This window comes from Ictidomys tridecemlineatus, chromosome 4, assembly GCF_052094955.1.
Source record: "Ictidomys tridecemlineatus isolate mIctTri1 chromosome 4, mIctTri1.hap1, whole genome shotgun sequence".
NCBI lineage: Eukaryota > Metazoa > Chordata > Mammalia > Rodentia > Sciuridae > Ictidomys > Ictidomys tridecemlineatus.
This window is the reverse complement of record NC_135480.1, coordinates 182,635,576-182,659,597: the sequence shown is the minus strand read 5'-3', so window position 1 is coordinate 182,659,597 and position 24,022 is coordinate 182,635,576. Positions and strand designations below refer to the sequence as shown.

General features: G+C 32.8%; 1 protein-coding gene across 1 annotated transcript in view; it reads right to left on the bottom strand.

Moving 5' to 3' along the window:
• Positions 1–6,893: 6,893 nt before the first annotated feature.
• Smc2 (structural maintenance of chromosomes 2) overlaps positions 6,894–24,022 on the bottom strand; it is a 49,258-nt gene continuing 32,129 nt past the window's right edge. Inside the window, exons 20-25 of the mRNA XM_005340387.5 lie at positions 21,267–21,461; positions 18,871–19,071; positions 16,937–17,053; positions 11,914–12,074; positions 9,664–9,811; positions 6,894–8,737 (exon numbers count right to left, since the gene is read on the bottom strand). Coding sequence (XP_005340444.2) covers positions 8,579–8,737; positions 9,664–9,811; positions 11,914–12,074; positions 16,937–17,053; positions 18,871–19,071; positions 21,267–21,461 — 981 coding nt within the window. The 3' untranslated portion in view covers positions 6,894–8,578. The remainder of the gene's footprint in view (positions 8,738–9,663; positions 9,812–11,913; positions 12,075–16,936; positions 17,054–18,870; positions 19,072–21,266; positions 21,462–24,022) is intronic.

Below are 24,022 nucleotides of genomic sequence, written 5' to 3'. Positions count from 1 at the left end.
GTTACACATATTTTCAAGAACAAAAGAAAAGGATATTACATTTATGTATTTATTTTTTGTTCATCCTTCTGAAGTTCCAAGTTTCCTTTTCATATCATCTTGCTTATACAACTTTGTTCATGAAATGTCTGCTGAAGATGAATTCTCTTTATCTTAGAATGTCTTTGTGTCCTTCATTTCTGAATACTATTTTCTCTGCAGAGGGAATTCTGGGTAGGAATTTCTTTTTTTCTCAGCATTGTATTGTTTCACATTTTTTTTTTTGCCACCCTAATTTCTAAGGAGAAATCCAAGGTCACTCAAATTGATATGAGTAACATGTAACATGTCACTTTCATCTGGCCGATTTTAAGATTTTCCTCATTATCTATCAGAATGTAATTTTCTTTGTACTTATCGTTTAAAATGTTGCCAAATATTCCTTCTATCTGTCGAATTATGTTTTTCAGCAAAGTTTGGAAATTTTAAGCCACTATTTAAGATAAAATTCTCTGCATTAATCTCATTCTGAGCTTCTGCTGGTGTTAAGATTAATATTTTAATATTATCCCATAGGCCCATAAGGCTTTGTTCAGTTTTTTTCCCCCATGATTTTTTCTCTGAGATTGGAAAATTTCCACTGATCTGTCTTTAACTTACTTCTTTTCTCTGTTATATCAGTTTTGCAAATGATTTTTAAACTTTTTATATTTTTTTCCTTTAACTTCATTTTGTCTTCCTTTCCTTCCCCTATTATAGTTTCTAAGTCTTTGCTGAGAATTTCAATCTTCTCATTTTAATGAAAAATACTTGCTTTTACTTTATGAAATGCAGTTATAATCAGTTAAAATTCTTGCTTCCACGTGTTTGATAATTCCAACATGTGGGACATCTGAGTTAGCATCTGAATTTTCCAGTATCTTTGAGATATTTTTTTGGGGGGGATATATTATGTAATGTTCCATTGTATCCCAAACTTAATAAATATTAAGATTTAGGTTTTATCATATTGCTCAGAGAATGCTGGCATTTTGTTTTTAGCAGCTATGTCATTGGATGCAGTTCTAAGTGTTAATCTGGCTTCTGTGGGCGGTAATTTAGATGTCAATTTAGTTTCTAAAATGTATGCAGTACTATTTGTGCCTATCAAGGATCTAACAGTAGAAAAGCACCTCAGAGTAGTTTTAACTTGCATTTCTCTGATTGCTAGAGATGGTGAGCATTTTTTTGTATATTGATTGATTGACTGTATATCCTCTTCTGAGAAGTGTCTGTTCAGGTCCTTGGCTCATTTGTTGATTGGGTTATTTGTTTTTTTGGTGTTTAACTTTTTGAGTTCTTTGTATACTCTAGAGATTAGAGCTCTATCTGATGTGTGAGGGGTAAAAGTTCGTTCCTAGGATGTAGGCTCCCTATTCACCTCACATATTATTTCTCTTGCTGAGAAAAAAACTTTTTAGTTTGAATTCGTCCCATTTGTTGATTCTTGGTTTTAATTCTTGTGCTATAGGTGTCTTATTAAGGAACTTGGGCATATGCAGGGAAATGGATGGCATTAGAGAAGATTATGCTAAGTGAAGTTAGCCAATCCCCAAAAAAACAAATGCAGAATGTCTTCTCTGATATAAGGGGGTGACTCAAAAGGAGGTAGGGAGGAAGAGCATGAGAAGATTACCTCTAGATAGGGAAGAGAGGTGGGAGGGAAAAGGAGGGAGAAGGGGAAATTGCATGAAAGATGGAAGGAAACCCTTATCATTATACAAAATACATATATGATGATGTGAGGAAAAAATTTGTCACATTAGATTGGGTAGAGAAGTGATGGGAGGGGAGAGGAGGGGAAGGGGGAAAGGAAAGACAGCAGAATAAAATAGACATTATTATTGCTGTGTGTATATACATGACTGGATAACCAATGTGATTTTGCAACCTGTACACTCAGAAAAATGAGAAATTATATCCCATTTGATTCAAATGTATGATATGTCAAGATCATTGCACTGTCATGTGTAACTAATTAAAACAAATTATTATTATTATTTTTTAAAAGCACCTCAGGCCAGTGCTAGGTTTGGGCAGCTCATGGTTGAGCACATGACCTTATATAAGATTTAAATGTTGCTCTTATTATAGATTGCTCCTGTCTGATATTTTCCATATTATTTCCAAGATTCTTTTTCACAGTCTTTGGGCTAGTAAGCTGAAGTGTCCCATACTGCCAAAAATTTCTGTGACAGTCTACATAGCAGCAAAGTAATGAGAGAAAAGAAGAAAAATTACTGGAATTTTTCACACTTTTTGTACCACAGTAATGTCTTTTCCAAGTTCCTCTGATCAGAGAAGGATTTTATCTCATGGTTTTAGGTACCAATATGGCTACCACTGCTATCATTCTTATCTAAGTACAAGTTCATTTCTGGAGCCTGCATTGGGTTGGGCCGGCAAAATTTTTTTTTAATTGAATATTTTCTGCACAACTATTCTAAATGCCCCTTTTCCTCTTCCTCTGACCAGAAAAATAAATATATTTTTTCCCCTTGGACATTTTTCTGTTCACACTGATTTGTGCTACCCTAAAACCTAAGGTGAGAGATATGGGAGAACAAAAGAGAAAATTCAAGACTACTGGTTATTCTTCATTTTTTAACTTCCTTACCAAATATGCTATTATTTACTTTTCAGTGTTTTCAGTAGCAGCATTATGAATTTTTTTCTGGGGATTTTAGTTGTTACAAGTGGGAGAAAAAGGATGAAGTAAGTATACTTCAATTTTATTGAAACTTCAGTCTCAAAGTGTTTAGGAGTTTTCCTAAATCTCACAAAAATATTGAGTATTAAATCATTACTGAGAAATTAGGGTCATGACTTTTAAGAAAACAAACAACAACAACAAAAAAAACAGCAAGGAATAATTAATAGTCTTTCTTATTAGATTATTTCTACTTGGATGGCTGTGAATTATCCTGTAGTTTGAGTTCTTGTCATGCATTAAATAACTTCACTACTCCCTGACATAACAAGGACTTTTAAGTGTTCTGCCTGATGGATGATTCATTTAACCTATTTATGAATAAATGCAATTGTTTGGCATTTCTACTACAAAGTGTAAGGATCTCTTAGTTTTTCTTCCTAAGTGAAATGACTCTTTAAATGTTAAAGGATTTTAGTCTTGTTAGAATTATTTCCTAGCAAAGTTTTAACACATTTCATAAATTATACAATGCCATCTGCATGCTCTTATGCACAAATTGTGAATTCTAACATGTTACAAGAAAACTGACTACAACACTATGATGCACTTAAAATAGTTCTTATAATGAAATCTAATAAAAAAAAAACTTTTCTCTATTCTGCCTGTCATTCCTGACAAAGTTATTTCACCTGCCTCTGTTGAAGCACATTTTATAAAATTGGAATAGTCCTGCTACTTTACATGACTATTGCTAGGATTAAGTGAGGATAAAGTATCTGTAAAATTGACAGGCATACTAATTTGTAATTTTTAGAGCTTAAAAGGTATTATCTCTCCATACTATCACAACATCTTCTCATCAGCAAACTCATCTACTGTCAGTAGATGATATCTGTATTACTCTTTATATCCAGGGCTGCAAGAGGACCCATGTGGGTCCTATCAAGTAAGTGTTCTTTTAAGAATCCTCATGTGTTCTCTCTTTAAAATGTTACTGACACACTGTGTCAGTATCTAGTAACTTTTTTTTTTTTAAGCTATAATGACAAGTTTTGTATTGGTATTATGAGGCTGAAATTAGTTAAAGGAACAAAAAGTTACTATTCAGGGATACAAAAAATTTTTGAAGAATTCAATATATATTTTCTGAAATCAAACTGTATTTAGAAATTAGACTAAGATCTACAAATCAAAAGGGGAAAAAATACCTATCCCCAAATTTGTGAAGTCAGAATTTCCTGAACTAGATTGTCAATCTTTCAGAATACTTTGTCCATTCGTCTTAAAATTCTCACATTTTTAATCTAACATATAAGGTAGCAAGTACCTCTATTCAATGAATGCATGAACCAACAACTATAATATAGTTCTAACAGTGTTATAACTGCATAATCTAATAAATCACCAAACTCACCTGTCAATCAAGACCAATTTATGAAATCTCTTCAAAGAAAATGCTCTGGCCTGGTGTGATGGCAAATGCTTGTAATCAACAGCGGCTAGGGAGGCTGAGGCAGGAGAATTGAAAGTTCAAAGCCAGCCTCAGCATCTAAGTGAGGCATTAAACAACTTAGTAAGACCCTATTGCTAAATAAAATAGAAATAAGGCTGGAGATGTGGCTCAGTGGTTGAGTGCTTCAGAGTTCGGGACCCGTGACCCCCTCCCGGCCATCCCCCCAAAATAGCTGTACCTCTGTGGTTTAAAAAAATTTTTTTGTTGTTGTACATAACACAATGCCTTAATTTATTTATTTATATGGTGCTGAGGGATCAAACCCACCCAGTGCCTCATACATGCAAGGCAAGCCCTCTACCACGGAGCCACAACCCCAGCCTCTATCTTTGTGATTTTTCAGCCCTTTTTGCATTTATTGATATATGCATTCAATGCATTTATATATTAATTACTATAATGTATTACAAGTATTTGTTCCCTTTCTTCTCCAAGACATACCCTTCCCACTCCTGTACCCTAATCTCCAATAGAGAAAGGGCAGTCACAATCTCCTTTAAAGTGCTAACACAATTGACAATAGGTGGCAATTCATAAGACCTACATAGATATAGAATAAATTAAAATTTTGAGTTTACACTTAAAGGAGACAGTGACCGTCCTTTCCCTATTGGAGATTAGGGTACAGGAGTGGGAAGGGTATGTATTGGAGAATACATATTATTATCAATAGTTGGCAAATCATAAGACCTATATAGATACAGAATAAATTAAAATTTTGAGTTAACTTTCATGACTACTTTTTACTTTTAGTAACATCATCTTTAGAACACCCTGCACCACACTCCAATTATCTAAATAGAAAGCCATCATTCCCATGGATTTCTCTCATGACTAGAGTAACAACCAATATCTGGTCCATTTCCATTTTTGTTGGCACTGTAAGACAGGAAAAAAACAGACACACAGGTGGACTATATACTATACCAATCTAGTCTAAAGTAGTATTTTTAACTTTCAAACTTTATTTGAATATTTTTAGGGTCATACATTTCCTACAAACTATTCTGGTGATAGCATAAAACAACTCTGGTAGGAGCCAGAAACTCATGTCACCTGGCTCTTGTCAACCTCATAGGACATAATTTGAAGTCTCACTGCTTGCAGCTGTGATGACTATCCTGATGAACAACGTATCTTTTCTTTAGTGCCTTTCATTTTCTTAGGTAAAAATGTCATCAGAACATGCTGTTACTTTACCCAACAAAAATCACAAACCTTATTTGCTACACTATGGTTAAAAGCAGTGAGTTTGGTGTGGAACAAGAATTAATGATCCTACCTGCCTTAAAAGCAGCTGTACTCCTAGTAGACGTTACAAAATGTCATCTATTATGGGGGTGGGTGAGTACTTCTTTGGAAAATTTGCTTAAACCTGAAGGACAATAATGGATTCTGTTTAAGTAAGATGTTGTAAACCTAGTCACATCTATTCTCTTTTATAGCTCAAAGTTCTCCCCTGTATGCAATTCATACAAAGACAAAAATATAGAGACAAATTATGCCCCATTGTGTAAGCAGGCAAACAATGAGTTTAAAATAGTATGGATTAAGAATATTTAGCATATTTAAAAGATTTAATCATTTTAATCTCTCTGACCAACACTACAGAACCACTGAAGTAGGCAAAACCCCATAGTTTAGGAGTCAATCGCTTAGGCCCAGTTCATTTACCATCATCATCTGTGCTTGTCCTTTAATTCAGTAGTTAGGAAAGACAGTACATTTTCTATTATCATTTAAATGTCCCACAGCTGCATCATGGCAATCCAGCCAGGATCAATTAGGTCAAAGGTGCTAAAACATTAAATTTAGCTTGTGCCTCCAAATTTTCTCTCCCATCTATAATCTTCTAACTTTTGCTTAAGTACCCAGAGCTTTAAGTACCACATAGTTGGTTTTTGGTTATTTTGTCCATAATCTCTTATTATCTGTTGATGTGTTGGCTTAATAGATCACTACACCATATTGAAAGAGGAATTTTAAAATCTTGCTTTGCATTTGCTGTTAGCTTCCCTGAAATATACTAAAATGGCAACAATAAGAATTGCTTTCTTTAAATGTTTCAAGTTCTTGAAAATATTTACATATTGCTCACACAGGGATATCTAGGTCTGAACAATAAATGTAAATGTTCAAGATGTCAACAAAGTCAAGCATCCTAAACTTAAAAATCTAAAACCTTTTGAGAACTAAATGATTCTCAAAAAAATTCAGATTTTGAGCTGGGGTTGTGGCTTAGTGGTACAGTGTTTGCTTGGCATGTGTGTGGGAATGGGATTGATTCTCAGCACCACATATAAATAAAGATTAATTGACAACGAAGCATATTATTTAAAAAAATTCAGATTTTGTAGCATTTTGGATTTGGGGACTAAGGATGCTCAACCAGTAGTCTATGAAATACTCCAAAATCAGAAACACTTCTGGTACAAAGCATTTCAGATAAGGGATACTCAAATAGTATATCCACAGGTTTTGGGAACTAACTGCTACATACACACTTTGGCTCTGCCTCTTATTGTTATCACCATGAGCAAGTTCAACTTTTCTCAATTATTTAATACTGAGAACAGTTTTTATCTCACTGTTATTATGAATAAATATGAAAATATATACAAATGAAAAGTGTTTGATCAATTGTAGTTGTACAAAATAAATGTCCCCATTTCCCTTAATGTCTTCCCTCTAATTAAAGAACAACACTACTCACAAAAATTTAATATATTTGAGAATCTTCATAGTGAGAATATTTACAAGACAAAAACCAGGAAAGTACACAAGTAGAAAATTGTACCACAGGAAAGGAAAATCAGTACATAATGGCAAAATATTCAACCCCATGTTATTTTAAAATGCTAGCTAAAATAGCAACCAGGTACCATTTTATAATTGCTTAATCAGAAATATTAAAATAAATAATACTGACTAATTTTGCTAGTATACTTTTTGGTGATAGTGGGAATGGATACTGCTATTTTGGTCAACAGATTGTTTCCTTTCACAAAAGTATTCTAAACTCTAGGTCTGTTACCTGTGATACTGGACCTTCTGTAACTCAGTATTTATAGCTATATCTCCTTTCCCTTCCACAGTAGACAGAACTCTCTCTAGATCAAATCCTTTCCAATCTGTCCCCAAATATCAGTTATTTGGATATTATTAAAACATCTGAGATATGTATAGAGAATGAAGAATGAGCAATGTTAAATCCGGGGTCAGGAAATATGAGCCTATTATCAGGGAAAGGATGATAATAACTAAAGAATTAAGGCTCAAGTCTCAGGAAAGGATATGGCCCCAAATAATTCATCCACAATAAGATTAGATCACATCAAAACATGTAGGATTCATAGTAGAGACACTGTTTAGGCATTGTACAAAGACATAATAAAAAAATATAGATAGTAGTCTTATAGTGTGTAATAACTTTCTTTTTCCAATCTCACCTCTTTGAAATGGAAAGCAAAAGGCACCAAGAATTATGATAATCATCAAGCTCTTGAGTAATTTAGTAGGAGAGATAGATCTATTTATTCATAGTTATCAGACTCAAGAGAAAGATCAATTTGATTTAGTCCACTGGGTCTTAAACTCTCATTCACCAACAGGTCCTTGATTAGAATATTAAAGAGTGCCAGTAATCTTTGAAAATATATTGGGAGACTGCACATAAACCCACAGAAAGCACCATACAACACACCTCTTTCCAAACTCCATTTAAATACTCATAAAGCTTAAAAAAAATAAAAAACCTACTATGATTGCAGAAACCAATTATTGTACATACAAAAACATGATATTTCAACATCATTAAAATGGGAAATCATTTCAAGATCTGTCTCCTATCCCAGGATCTGGCCTTGTGTCCACAAGAGACTATCCTCAAATAGCTTGGTGCATGCATAATAGCTTTGTGTTCCTTTTGTTGTTCAGCTACTTGCTTTACAATTTTTCCTTACCTAAATGATTTTTATCAGCAATAGAAAATACACTAATACTGCTTTAGTAATTAAACTAATTAAGAGCTGACTGTCAGCTATATTTATCCTGTAATTTAACTTCATCTTTTTCTTTATATTTTTGCTTTTACATATAGAATTTACTACCAACTAGGTATTCTCAGGCTCCCTAATACAAACATATTAAAAAAACTTGCACTAAGAACAAGCATTTGTTGATATAAAATCACAACCACACTAATTGGACCAGAGTTATGTTAACTGTGAAAAAGAGAAATCTGCTCATTTATAAGTGATAATAAAAAGGAAGAAAAAACATGAGTTAAGTAACAAAATAACATTATATAAACAAATTATATCCCAAGTTCTTAAAAGATTATGTTTGAAAAGCAGGTCAAGGTGCAGGTTTGCATTTAAACTTCCATCATATGCTCATTTGGGTCCTTTTGCTTTGGATTTTGTTTCCTTAGGAATCCTTCCATTTTGACTTTGAGTAAATCTGGCTACTGTAGAAACACCATCCACAAACTTGGTTTTGAAAAGAACATTTGCATTGTTGAACATACCTTCTTTTAGGGACACTACAATGAACTTAAGGGAAAAAGGAAAAAAAAAGCCATCATTAAAAAATTACTGTAATATTCCTGAAAGAGTTCATCCCAATACTTGACTCCAAAAAAATGCATGCCCTTACATGCCAAGAAAAAAATATCGATATTAGACTAGTTTCCACATTTGATTTTAGAAGTCTCAATGTTACCCTGAGTACTTCGCTGCTCAACTTTACTACTTCCTGATGTGTGTTTACAGCCTGTTGCTGCTTTTGTTCTGCTCCTAGATCTAACTGCCTTAGTAAAATTTTATTATATATACTTTAATAATAACAAGGCTACAAGTTTCCACAGCCCCATCTCTAACCCAAATGTAAACTGTATATAATTAAGAAAAGACACCAGTTTTATGTCCCCAAAATGCCACCATAAATAATCTATGACAAACAATGATAAATGAAGCCCCCAGAGTTGTACAATGCATAATTTATGCAACTGTGTTTGGCAGACACACTTCCTATAGCAATAGTACAATAAAAATAAACTATTCTTAGCTTCAAGGGACTTTTCTTCAGATTTCAGGCAGAAAAAAACAAAGTTACCCCACTGAATACCACACAATTTTCTGATTTTTCTGTTAAGGGTATACTAAGAGTTCTGTTCAGATTGTGTATCCTATGTCAGCTAGAAACAGATAATAATTACATCAAGAATCAATTCTAAATTCCTTTATGCTAAATTCCTTTATGCTACAATCAACAATTTTAATGTCTGGTTCTTTCTTTATAGGAACCCCAAAACTTTTTTCCTTCCATGACCATTGAACTCAAGCTTTTTTAAACAGACATATAATACTTCAGTATCCTTCAAACTTAAACATCTCACTAACATTGGATACTTACTAAAGAATTTAGAAAACCAAATACTCAAACTATTATTGAGACATTTTTTTTTCCTGATTGTTACCTGAGAATGCGTGAAATGAGTACGGAGCATCTGACCAATATTCTGGGTATGAGAAAGATCCAAGGCTGCATCTACCTCATCCAAGATATAAATTGGAGCGGGTTTGAAGAGGAGCATAGACAATATTAATGATAAAGCCACTAAAGACCTAAGAGAAGATTGGCAGAAGAAAAGAAAAACATTTGACCACTTTTTAGCAAAAAAGAAAGAAGTCTGCAATCTAGTAATATAGATTTATCTGAAAAGTCATACAAAAAATCTTTAAGATTCAAATGCAACATTTTTTATTTCTTTTTTAATTTTTTTTTCACTCAAATTCGTTACATATAACAGCAGAATGCATTACAATTCATATTACACATACAGAGCACAATTTTTCATCTTTGGTTGTATACAAAGTATATTCACACCATACGTGCCTTCATACATGTACTTAGGGTAATGATGTCCATCTCATTCCACCGTCTTTTTTACTCCCTTTCCCCCTTCCTTCCCCTCCCTCTCCTTTCCCCTGTCTAGAGTTCCTCTAATCCTCCCATGCAGTTTCTATCAGTATGCTGATCTTCTGAGTCACTGTTAAGTTCAGAGAAACTTCCTTCAATTCCACATTTCATCTTTTCCCCAATATCTTCATTACTTTACATAGACAGAAAGCGCCATCTAATATCACTTTCCTTTTGCCCAAGAACTTCTGATAAGCATTAGCATAGTTTGTTGTACCAAATTATTTCAGCTTTTGTCTGAAAAAGTATTTAAATTGTCTTCAGTGTGAAGAATTTTTCGTTTCATAATAATTATATAGGTTGGCATTTTCTTTCAGCACTTCATAGATGTTCTAAATTTCTGTTTTGCATCGTTTTAGAAATCTAAAATCATTGTATCCTTATCTTTATTATTCACAAATAATGTGTCTTCTCCACTGGCTGCTTATAAATTTTTCTCCTAATCATGAGTTTTCAGCAACTTTATATATGCTTTGCTGTGCCACTGTGTGTATGGCTGTGTTCACAGATGTGTGGCTTTCAGAATTTATCACATATGGAAGTCTTGGGGCCTTAATTTCTTCATTCATATATATATATATATATATATATATTATATATATATATATATATGTCACATACACACACACGCTTCCGTCTTCATTTCTTTTTAGAATTTCAGTTATATGTACATCAGGCATCTCTCCACAGGATACTGTTTTTTTCCCTTTTGATTTGTTTATCTTTTTACAGTGCAAAGGATCAAATCTAGGGCCTTGCCTATGCCAGGCAAACATTCTATTACTGAGTCATATCCTAGCCCTTTCTTTCAGTTTTTTAAAATTTCTTAGTTAGGTTGAATAAATTCTGTTGTTATGCCTTCAGGTTTGCTTATCTTTCTTTTACAGTGTCTAATCTGCTGTTAATCCCATGCAGTGAATTTTTCATTTCAGGTATGTTTGTATATACAGATATTTATCTTGATTCCTTTTAATATCTTCCTTCTGTTTCTCAAGAACATAAGAAAAAAATAATAATCTAACTTGTCTCATAGATACATACTTTCTGTCATTCCTGGGTCTGTATCTACTGATGATTTTTCTCTAGGTTAGCATCACATTTCCTTGATTTTCAAGGAAACCTTGAGGTTGAATAGTGAGTTTATTTTATTGTCTTCCTATAAATGAGAACTGGACTTTGTTCTGACAAACAATTAAATAACATGCAGATCCGATTGATCCTTTCAAGGTCGTTGTCAAGTTTCTTAGGGTCTGTCTATAGTGGCCTTCGTTTCAGGGACAGTCTAGACTTAATACTAAGGTGTATTCTCTTGGACTTCCTAAAATTCTAATTGATATCTCCTCAATTTAGTAAGAATACTGAGCTCTACTGGGTTCCCCCTCCTTGCTTCTGATACCCAGAAACTGCCAACAAGGAGAAAGTCAGGGTAAGCACAAGGCTCAGTACTACAGCTTCCTCTTTCATATTTCATAGTCCTTAACTATTTATTCATTTTTCCCATGTTTGAAAAGTTGTTTTTCATATGTTATTTAATTTTCTAGTTGCCTATTCTTTCTTCTCCTTTACTGCCTACTAATTTAATCAATCAGTCCAACCAAATTAATAAACTTATGTTAAGCTTCTTAAGTTCTCTATATAAAGGTAGTTAAGCAAATCAAAATTCAAATAAAATTGGAAGGTAATGAAATGAAGGATTACAATAAAATAAAGAGAATGGGCTATTATAATATTGTAAAGGGTTACTCACCTCTGACCACCACTAAGCTCAGTTAGATTTTCTTTCCAGGTATTTCCTAAAGCAACCTTGAACTCGAGACCATCCAAAACAGTTTGTCCCTCTGGTGGTGCAAGCATAGCATTTGCACCAGGCAAAAGAGTAGAAAAAATAGACCCAAAGTCTTTGTTTACCTGGATTAAAAAAGTCATATTAAAACATCAGAATGCTTTCTAAGAAGGATTAATTACTTGTATATGTACATGATATTCATCAGGTCCATTTTGTTATGTTATTTTAATTTAGAGGTTGGCTAACTATCTCACGTGACATCTGCCCATGTCCATTCATTTAGAAACTGTCTATGGTTGTTAGCACTATGGCAGAGACTGGCTGGCCCATAAAGAAGAAATATCTGGACCTGAACTAAAACAATTTACTAAGACATACTGTAACTTTCAAGGAGGAAATTAGAGGGTACATTTCTACTTCTATTCCAAAGTTTTCATGCTTTTATAGAACATATTACAAGAATCCTCAAGAAAAACACAATTATTTCACATGGGGGAAAAATACAAAAGATAGAGAAGCAAACACACAACAAAAAAAATATTCCCTTGTAAATTTTTTTCCTCCTGTTGATTAATAGGGTAAGATGGGTCAAGGGTCACCAACTAAATACCTATGTAAAGCAAGATGAAGTCTTGGAGAAAAGAAGAAATAAAATTGAAGGACCAGATCAGTTGAAGATGTTAAAGGATTCTTTTCTATATCCCTCATCTCATAGTCAAAAAGAATAGGTGTGATGGGCCAGGAATAGCACTAGATTCCAAAAGAAAAAAAAGATGAGGAAGCTACTTAGTATTCCCCTATCTTGCTACAGTAAGATACTATATACAGGAATTTAGGGACAGAATTTTAGTTTGTAACAGGAAAATTTTGTGCATACACACCTAATCAATGATTTGGGAATTTGGCCACCTGTCTTCAAAGACGTGATTTAATAACTGTTAAAGCAAATTTGAGGGTATACATACATACAAACCCATATTCCCCTCCTGCAAAAATAAATCTTCAGAATTTGACAGTTATGTTCTCCAGGGAGATCTCCAAATTCAACTATATGTACACAAAATTGAAATGTAAATATAATTAGGAAGTCGTTTGGTGACAAGCAGCACTTCTGAATACAGCCTTAACTAAGGAACAACATCTAAAGAGCAACTGCTCATCTAAGTAACATCCTACACAGTAGAAGTTGATAGTAGAAAGAGGCCACTTGTGAAACAGGCAGCTGCCCTTACCAATCCTGCAAACCAGTCAGATTACCCAACATCCTTCAGTCCCAGGAAAAAGATGCACAGGTTGCCACCCAGATTCCCTATAAAGTCAATCATGCAGACAACGGACACTGAAGGGTCCCCCATCTGGACCCACCAGTATGAGCTACTGAAAAGTGTCCTATTTGCTGTTGGGCATACTGTACTTCACCAACCTATGCCCACCTCATTGATCCTCAGAAAATGACAGGTGCCACATCTCTGATGCTGTACCAGCTGTGCCTTGACTAAAACTGCCCACCAGAGCAACCCTAAACATCCTGCAGAAACTGATGCTTATACCTACGGCAGGACACACTGTGCCCAGTCACCAGAAAAATCTATCTTACCTAGATGGGTTGCATCCCAGTAGTGAATGCAATCCCACAACTCTTGTAGCTTAGGTTATTGGACACCGACAGACAACACTTACACTGACTTCAACTGAAGAAAGTACACAAACAACAGACCAAGACATTCATGTGAAACCAAATTCAATACACCCTATCCTACTGACTTCCTAGAAACATTGCTAGGATAAAGTCTGACACTGTGAAATCCGCCCAATAAACTGATATAGGCAATTAATTGATCCACCAGATGCACAAATATCAATGTACAGACACAGAAAGCATAAAAAAGCATAAGCTAGCATCATGGCTCCAAAGAAACATAATAACTGTCCAGCAATGGATCCAAAAGAAACGGAAATCCAAGAAGTAGTTGAAAAAGGCTTCAAAATGATTTTTAAGAAAATTTAATGAGATACTACAGAATATAGACAATACAACAAAATTAGGAAGATAATTCATTAAACAAATAGAAAATTTCAGTAAAAAGATCATAAAAGAAGCATAAAATAAACCTTGGAGAACTCAATAAATACAACATATAGTTTAGAGTATAAAAAGCAGGCTAGACCAAGCAGAAGAAAAAATTTCTGAGCTTAAAGATAGGGCTCGTCAAAGAATCTAGTAAGACAAAAAAGAAGAAACTTTATGAGATTTATGGGACACCATTAAGTGAGCAACCATTCACCGTATAGGTGTTCCCATAGGAAAAAAGAAAGGAAAAGACAATGAAAACCTGCTGAAACATTCCAAGACAGGGACATCCAAAACCAGTAGGCTCAAAGGACTACTAATAGATTTCACCAGAATAGGTCCTCTTAAAAGCATAAGATAAAGAGAACTCTAAAACCAGTAAGGAAAAAATCAAGTCATTGAATGAAGAGCAGATTACTCTGTTGAAAAAAAAAAAAAACCTTATACACCTGAAGAGAATGAGATGATTTATTCAAAGTACTGAAAGAAAAATTTGTCAACCAAGGACATTATACCCAACAAAGCTACTCAACAGAAATGAAGGTTATAATAAATATAATACTTTGAGACAAAACAGAGGAAATTCATCACCAAATCAGACCTACAAGAAATGCTTTAGAGTTCGACACTGGAAGTGAAAGAATGGGAAGTACAATCATGAAAACAAAAAATTTTAAAACTTAACAGAGTAGATAATGTGATTAAAAAAACAAAAACAAAATCTTACCAAACAGAAAACCACCAAACCACAAAGATGAACAAAAATTAACAGAGGATATACAAATGAACATAAAAATATTAACAGGAGTATAATGTCATTTATCAATAATACCTTGAATTTTTAAATAAATTTCCCAATTAAAATACTGACTGACTGATGGATTAAAAAACAAAAACAAAACTAGACCCAATAATATGATGCCTTGAAGAAACTTACTTAACCAGTAAAGACACACAGATTGAAAATAGAGGGAAGGAAAAGGATATACCATACAAATCAAAACAAAAAGTAAGTGGGAATAGGTATACTTCTAACAGAAAACAGACTTCAAATCAAAAACTGTAAAGAGAGACAAGGTTACTATATAATGACAAGGGAATCAATTTCACATGAGGAAATAACAATTGTAAATATACAAGCACTCCACACTGGAACACCCAATTATATAAGGCAACACTTATTGATTGGATCTAAAACAGAGACTAATATAATAATAGATGGGGACTTCCATACTGTACTTTCATCAATGTACCAATCATCCACACCAAAAAAAAAAAAAAAAAAAAAAAAAAAATCAACAAAGAAACTTCAGAGTTAAATCATACCAGAGACTGATTGAACCTAACAGTTATAGAAATTTCATCCAATAACTGCAGAAAACATATTCTTTTCATCATTATAAAGAACATTCTCCAGGACAGACCATATGTTAGATCACAAAACAAGTCTTAGCGTGCTGTGATTTTTGGATTTGTTATCTTCTCTAACCATATACAATAAAACTAGAAATCAATGACTGGGGAAACTTTAGAAATAGTACAAATACAAATGAAAGAATTTCATGAATGATTAATGGGTCAATGAAGAAATTAAAGGAATACACCCAAAAAAAATTCTTAAGAAAACTGAAAAATATAAACACATACCAATAACTAAAAGCAGTATTCAGAAGGAAGTTTACACAGGAAGTACCTACATCAAAAACAAACAAATAAATTCCAACAACATAATGATGTGCTGTAAGGAAGCAGAAATGCAAGAACAAACAAAACCCCAAATTAGTATAGGAAAGAAATACAAAAATGGCAGCTTCTAAAAATAAAAAAGAAACTAAAAAAAAAAAAAAAAAAATCAATAAACAAAATTGATAAACTTTTAGGTAGAAATCAACCAAGGTATGTATTGATGAATAAATGGAATATTAATTCAGCCATTAAAAAGGAATAAAATTCTGTCATCTAAGGAATAGGAGGACATATGTTAAGTGAAATGAAATAGGCCCAGAAAGACAAATATAATTCTGGCTTTTATATGAAAGCTAAATCTGATCTCAGAGAAGGAAAGACTAGAATAGTGGTTACTAGAAACCTAGAAGGATATGGGTAAGGAGGGATGAAGAGAAGATTGTTAATGGGTATAAGGAGTACAGCAGGATGGATTAATTCTAATGTTCTATATACAGCAGGATAACTATAATTGACAGCAATTATTTTAAAATTGCTAGTATATAGAATTTTGAATGTTCCAACAAAAAGAAATATTAAATGTCAGAGGTAATGGATATGTCAATTACCTGGGTCTGATCACTACATATTGTAATTATGTCAACTGAAAATATATTTTTAAAAAAACTGCTATGGAAACGTTTAAGAACTAATACTTGACTTTTGTTAGTCTGAACAAGAGAAGCTGAAGATGGTAGAATTGGAAACATCCTTGGAAAATTTCTGGTTTCAATAAGTAGAGCTTCGACCATGTGAAATAGATATTGACTATTTCTAGTTTCAAGCAGAAGCCGAGTGGAGTACAACAGAAATTGAATAGCATCCAAGGTGTTAAAAACCATGTGTTAAAAACCTACAGACTCCTAAGAAGTAAAGAAAATGAATAGAATCTCCTTCAAAAGTAATACTGTCCTGGTAAATGAAGATAATAGTAAGAAATAGAGAAAGCTAGAAAATCAGGATTATTTAATAGAGCTTAAGAACCATAGTACACGACTTGATGGAGTGACAAAAACAGTCAAGTTCAAAAAGATAAAATGCATTCAAAGTCTATTAAGTTTAAATTAAGGCGTAAGCATAGGCCTCAATTAAACACAATTAGTCATATCAAATTCCTCTTAGAATATATACCCAATGATGACCCTTGACTCATAAAGAATAAAAGAAAACATTTTAGGGGTCAAATACCTTTTGCCAGGCAATATTTAGAGCTTGGTTTTTCTTTTGGTCAAGGTCTTCTATAGTTGCAAGGATTTTGGATTTGTCATTTTCTACAATTCTCTTCTTCTTCATCAAGTCATTATACTGTGAGATTAAAAAGCATAATTTTTAAGCATATTTGGTAAATACAAAGTTTCCTCCATATTCTGAAATTCACTCAGGAATAAGAGGTTTCATTATTTTAAATATAATACATACAATCCTATTTACCAAAAGGTACAATGTACTAAGAATTATAATGCAAACCAAATTATGAGTAAAGTAAATATATCACCCAAATGTTTATAGTAAAATTCAATTATTAGAAGTGAGAATTTTTAGGAATATTTCTCAAAATATTTTAACCATTATTATTATATTATCTTCCTAGCAATCAAAGCAAAAAGGAAAATGTGTCATATGTAAACTCAAGTAAATGTTCTGAATAAAAAGGAAAAGTCTTAGAAATAACATAAGTAAAATTTTAATTCTTCACAATAATAGAATTTGGCTATTATTTATCTCTGACTTTAAAGCATCAGACTCTTCCCCAGAGTCTAGCCATATGTTTTTTTGTTTTTTTTTTTTCCAGCTTCTTGAACATGATAAACTTATTCTCTTCATTGTTTTTTTCCTAGAATGCTCTTTCCTGTATCTACATTATGGGTGCCTGGACTTGTAATTCAAACATCATCTCTTCCTTTGAGGGAGGCTGCAGTGGAATAGTTATATCAGGAACAGCCTTAAAACATTCTAAAATGTTTCCTAACTCATTTTTCCTCTAAGCTGCACATTTCAAGGAAACTCCATATTCTCTGTTAGTAACTCCAGCCAGTCTTGTTCTTTCTCACTGTCCCAGTCCTTACTGGCCAACCTCCTCTTTGTATTTTTATATCTTTTTTTTTGCATATGTCCATGTAATTTCTTACATGAACAGACCAAAAAACCACAAGAAAAAAAAAAAAGCCATCTGCTGATCAACAAGAGAGTCTTCATCTCTGATAAGGAGAAAAGATCTGATGAATTCTTACAAAAAAAAAAAAAAAGGCCTAGGTATCATTGTTTTCAAAAAGTATGTAAATTCTACAATAGTGTGCAGCTCATATTTAGATAAAATATTTCCTTCCACAAATATGCCACACTTTTAAAGCCATAGTGTAGGAAAATGAAAACCAGCATTTTATAGAGAAGATCACAGCACCTGCACTATTATCCTGTTTGGTATGTAAAATAACAGATTGCTTGTATACAGAAATGTCACTAATATATTTTTTTAAAGACATATAACAAAATTTCTTAGGAGTAACCATCTCATACACACTATCACTTCTGCAGATCTCTCAATTTACTTTAATATAAAATTTAAACAGAATTTTGTAGAATTAAGGAAAGTATGAGACATTAACACAAAATTTCTAAGATTGCCTCTTCCTACAGTGTCCCAAAGAGTGGGGACTGTGGTTCCCACAGGGTTTTTCTCGTGGCAAGACTTTCCAAGTTCATTACTAGGAGACATTAAAATTCCCTTTCTAGAGTTTTATCAAGAGTAGGAGAAATGGATAACTATTAAGTAATTGAGAGCATTATGACCTAGAAGATGCTGCTTGATTTAGAGAGTAGTAAAATAGTGGTTATGCCAGAACTAAGCAATTAATGGGACCTGTAAGTGTTTTTTACTTATATCTTTACAGCAAAGAGCAAAAAACAATGGAAATATCATGCAAGGTATAGAAGAACAGAAAAACAACTGGTAAAAAAATAAAGTCATAAGAAATGAAGAAAAGGGGGAAAAAGGGAAATAGAAAACAAAGTACCTAGGGCATTAAGCAAAAGTTGGATGAAATAACTTCATAGAGGTCATACAGAGCCATCAATGCTACTTCATTCTAATATGCTCAGATATCCATAGAAAATTGACTTACTCGCTCTTCAGCTTCTGTCAGTACATTCATAGCTCTCATATTGACATTTCTTCCTAGTTTTTCCTTCATTTCTTGCAACTTCTGAAGTCTCTGACCAGCTTCTTTGGGGTTATTAGTTTTGAAATCATAGGCACTATTAGGTTGGCCAAAGAGGTGTTTCTCTGCATTAATCCAGTCATAATCTTTCAACATTTTGGATACCTAGCCACATATGAAAACAGAAAGATCTATGATTGTTTAAAAAACATTTATAAACCAGTTTCATAAATATTTACTAACTTAAAATCAAATATTCGGGAGAAAAAAAATACAATAATCATCTGAAAAATTGAGGTTCACCATTGAAAGAAATAAGAATGAATATCTTTATCTAGAGCACAGGGTCAAGAAACAACAGATCTTATAGAAAGAGATCTTCCTATTACTTTAGAATTAGAAGAGGAGTCAACTCACAGAAATTTTTACAAGGTACAGATTGAGTATCACTTATCCAAAATGCTTAAGACCAGAAGTGTTTTTGAGTTTTTAAAAATAATTTGGAATATTTTTATATATACATAATGAGATATTTTGGGGAAGGAACCCCAGTCTTTAAAAAAAAATTCATTTATGTTCCATACATACCTTATATAATCTGAAGGTTAATTTTATGTATTTTTAATGTGCCTTTGTTTTGACTAAGATTTTTGGATTAAGATCCTTAAAGTACATACACAAAATATTTCCATTAAAACAAAAGGTAAGTTAGATCAGGCTCCTTTAGAGAGACTCTTTCAGATTTTACCAAACTGAATCTATTGCTTCAAAAAACAATTTGTGATGAGCTAAAATTCCTGCAAAATGCTTAAGTCACAGGTTTAGTAAAATCATGGAAGCCTAATTCTGACTATGTAATAATTTTATCAAGATTAAAGTCTGAGGGAAAAAAAGTGCCCTAATGTTGATTCTCTATTATTCCTGCTAGCTTCAGTATAATACTTCACAATATTAATACCTCTTCATATAATACAATGAAAAAAATTTCAAATTATAGTTATTAAAGGCTTTCTTCTATAAGAATTAAGATTCATGCTAAATGGTAGAATCTAATCCTTATCAACTTGTCAACCATCACTAATTTCATGGATATATGCTTATCCTTAGGCCCTAAAGCAAAATTATCATTTACAAAAGTCTATCATCTGTGCTGACTTAAGTCCTGTGAAAGTATTCCATAGGTGTTACTCATTCTTATATCTTCAGTGCCCAGTATAGTAGCTGTTATTAACAGGCATGCCTAAATGTTTTTCAAAGAAAATATGTTTCAAAGATTTTAGCATCTCCACTGGCAAATACCTCCTTTTATCCCCTAAATAGCAAACCAGAAACAAAACAACAACCAAAACACACAAACAAACAAAAAAATCCCAGCAATCACAAATACTAACATTTTCAATTACCAAAAACGATTAGTAGTAATATTGGTATCGATAATCTCAGTGATTCCAATACCACTAACTATTATGCTAAAAAGAAATCAACAGTAATGAAGTGGAAGATTATGATTTTTTTTTAAGCCAAGAAGTGAACTTATATGGGCATCTATAATTCTTTCAGAGGGTGGAAAGACTACTTTGTATGTTCTTAATGATTCCTTTGAAGTTAAAGTTTTTGTACTTTCAGGATGCTTAAAAAGATCCCATGTGTGAAAAAAGCAGCAGGGTATTATACACTCATAGGAAAAGATAATGGATGAATTGTTAAGACCATATGGATGTAGCCTTTCAACTAAACAAATTTCTGCAAAATTTTGTTTTCTTCTTTAAGGTACTGTAACACAGAAAGAAAGTTTTAAGTGACCAAAAAACTGTGGAATAATCTCAAAATAACTGTTTTTGTAAAACATCAGTTTTTGTAAAACTGAAAAAAAACTGATCCTTTTATAAGACCATGTGAAAGGCAATTAATTCTTTTAACAATGCCTACATATGTGTCCGTGTGTGTGTATATATACATACATATATATACATATATACATACTTATTTCACTGAATTTTTTTAAGTTGAATTTGAAATAAAGTTAATGAAATATTTATCATTCCAGTACATTAATAGTTAGTTCTATCAATATTTAGGGATAAAAGCAGTTATTCACATGGGAAACCATTAAACATTAAATAAATACATCTTATTGATGGGAACAAATATCTGAAATTAAATTTAAAAATAAAACATCTGTGACATTTGTTGAAAGTAAGTACTGTTAAGAAGCAGTTAAAATAGTGTGTGCCCAAATTATGTTAGGCTATTGTTCTGCCTTTTATATAAAGGTTTTCAGTGAGCAGTATACTAGAATTTTTTCAATGACCCAGAAACAAAAACTTGATTATTAATGATAAAAATAAACACAAACATGCCTTTGCCGCAGCATCTTCTGCTTCCCTTTTATGTTTGCTGATATTATGGTCTAATTCCTTAATTTTAAGGTGAGAATCATTGTTTTGCTCCTTATGTTTTGCCACCTCTGCATATTTAGCTTTAATTACTTGGTCTTGAGCTGTTATCACCTCTTTTTGCTTGGTCAACTCTTCTTGAGCTTTATTTACTGACTCCTAAAAGAAAGAAAAAAATTAAAGAATAATGTAAATGTTTTTATTTTACTAAAAGCTTGTCTGACAGATTTCTAGCAAGAAGTCAATGTGATTACAATCAGATGGTCATCTAATATTCTACATTTTATATCCCCATTAAGATGACAATGAATTGACACACAGGACAAAGGGATGATTACCACTGGAAGTAAAACAGGCTGGGGAACAATGTTCATACAGAAAATAGTTTTTGATGAATATAGTATAGATGGTATTAATTGGGTGGAAGGAGGGACTACTGGAAGCTGACCTGTGAGGTCTCTCAAAAAAGTAATATTCTGGGTAGTTAACAAGAAGATAATGTAACAGACTCCCAGATGACAGGAAGGGCAAAGATCAGAGAAAAGAGAGGGAGGCTGGGTCTTGCCCCTTCTCTATTCTGTAATATAAAGCATCTGGATCTTACCAAAGGTAACAGAAAGTCACAGCATTTGATTCTAACACAGGGGTCAAAACAGAGAAATGGAAGAGAAAGCAAAGCTGCTTTGGAAGGAAGAGACCTATGGCACAAAGAGAAAATTTTTTTTTTATACCATTTATTGAACTCAGGAGCATTGTACCACTGAGCCACATCCCCAGCCCTTTTTTGTATTTTATTTAGAGACAAAGGGTCTCACTGAGTTGCTGAGGCTGACTTTGAACTCAGGATCCTGCTGCTTCAGCATCCCAAGTCGATGGGATCATAGGCGTGGGCCACCCACACCCAGGGAAAAAATTTCTTGACCTGACTTTCACTACTATCATGCTTCCCAAAGGTGGGGCTGCTTAACTTCTGAAATGCTAACTGTCCTTGGGATTTACTGTACCAATATTCACAAACACCTTTGCTTCCTCCTAGATCTTGAATATTCTTTTGGGTAAAGATATAATTCCAAACTCACACAAATGTGTATTTGAAACAACAAGAAAACAAAACACAACACCAAGAGCAGAAAACTCCTAGTTCAATTTATATTTAGGTTGGAGGAAAAACAAAGGGCAAAAACAAGTAAATAGAACAAACTGCCAAAAAACTCTAAGGAAGAACAGACCTCCTTAAAGTAGTTTACAAACACCAGTAAAAGTTTAGGTATTTTTTAGGCATACTTATCAGAAAACCAGATAATTTTAAGCAACAAAAAATGCTCCATGTCAGGATCTTAAATGGTCCCAGTATGATTTAATTTCCTGCCTAAATTGTACCATTAGAGGTCTTTCACAGGAAGGCAAATTCTGGCATTCACCTTAAAACCTAAAAAGATATTTTAGCCGGCTGGGGTTGTGGTTCAGAGGTAGAGCACTTGCCTACCATGCATGAGGCACTGGGTTCGATCCTCAGTACCACATAAAAATAAAGATATTGTGTTTATCTATAACTAAAAAAAAAAGATATTTTAGCTTTTTAAAAACATTTCAAGAACAAAAAAAGGAAGTGAATAAAACTCTGCTAACTAAAAGAAATAAACAAAGACAAAGGGTTATTAACTAAAACTACACTTGACAAAAACATGTTTACAAAGATTATCTTCTATCTGGAGTGTAAAGAATATACAGCAGATTTGACTGCCAATCTTTTTTACAATGGTAGAAAAATACGAAGGAAATCTATCACTTAAGACTGAACAGAAATGAAGTTTCAGTCTTGTTTATCTCAATATGATTAGTTAGTAGGTAGGTAGTTTTTGTTTTTTTTAGCTTCCCACAAGTGTGATTATTTACTCCTATCAGCAAAAGGAAATAATTTATAATGCAGAACCTGAATGAACAACCTTTAAAAACTAATTGAGAACATTTTATAGTTTTCTGTTAAAAAGAAACAAATGCCCTCTTAATGGAATTATGTTCACATTTTGATTTTGGTTTTTAGATTAAGAAAGGAGGGGATTATTTTCACATTTCTCTTTGAAAACTAATACATCCTTTTTAAAAATTCTACAACATGATGCTGATGGAATGTTAGCAGAAAATATGGAGGGACAGAATGAGATAAAAAAAAATAAAATCAAAAAGTTTACTTTGAAAGCAAAAAAGAAAACTGAATAGAAATGGAAAAACATTAATCACTAACAAAACAAAGTGAGATGAATTGTGATTTTATAATCAAAAAGTGTAGTTAAAATGGTTATTCTATTGTTCTATTTATGCAACAAATGTGTTAAAAACAAAAAAGACATTGAATGTAGCCAAGACTAAAACCAAGAGGAAAATGCATTTTCCAAAACAATCATCTCAAGGGGAAAAACGTAAAAAATATAGAAGCATCTGACAAAAGAGAAAGTGTTTGTAAATGAACCAAAGTCCCCTGTTGACTGCCATGTACATTTAGTTCACATGAAACTCAAATGAGATATACTACTTATAAAAAATAATATCTACAGCTGATGAAAGAAACCTTGATAATGAAAGTGGTATTACAAAAAGGAAAGTAAAAACAGAAATCAACAGAATTAAATATTCCACAAAAAGTGATAGAGCATATTCATTATTCATGAAGGGCAGTCTCTAATACAGACTGTTGTAATACTGACTTCCAGGTAACAGTA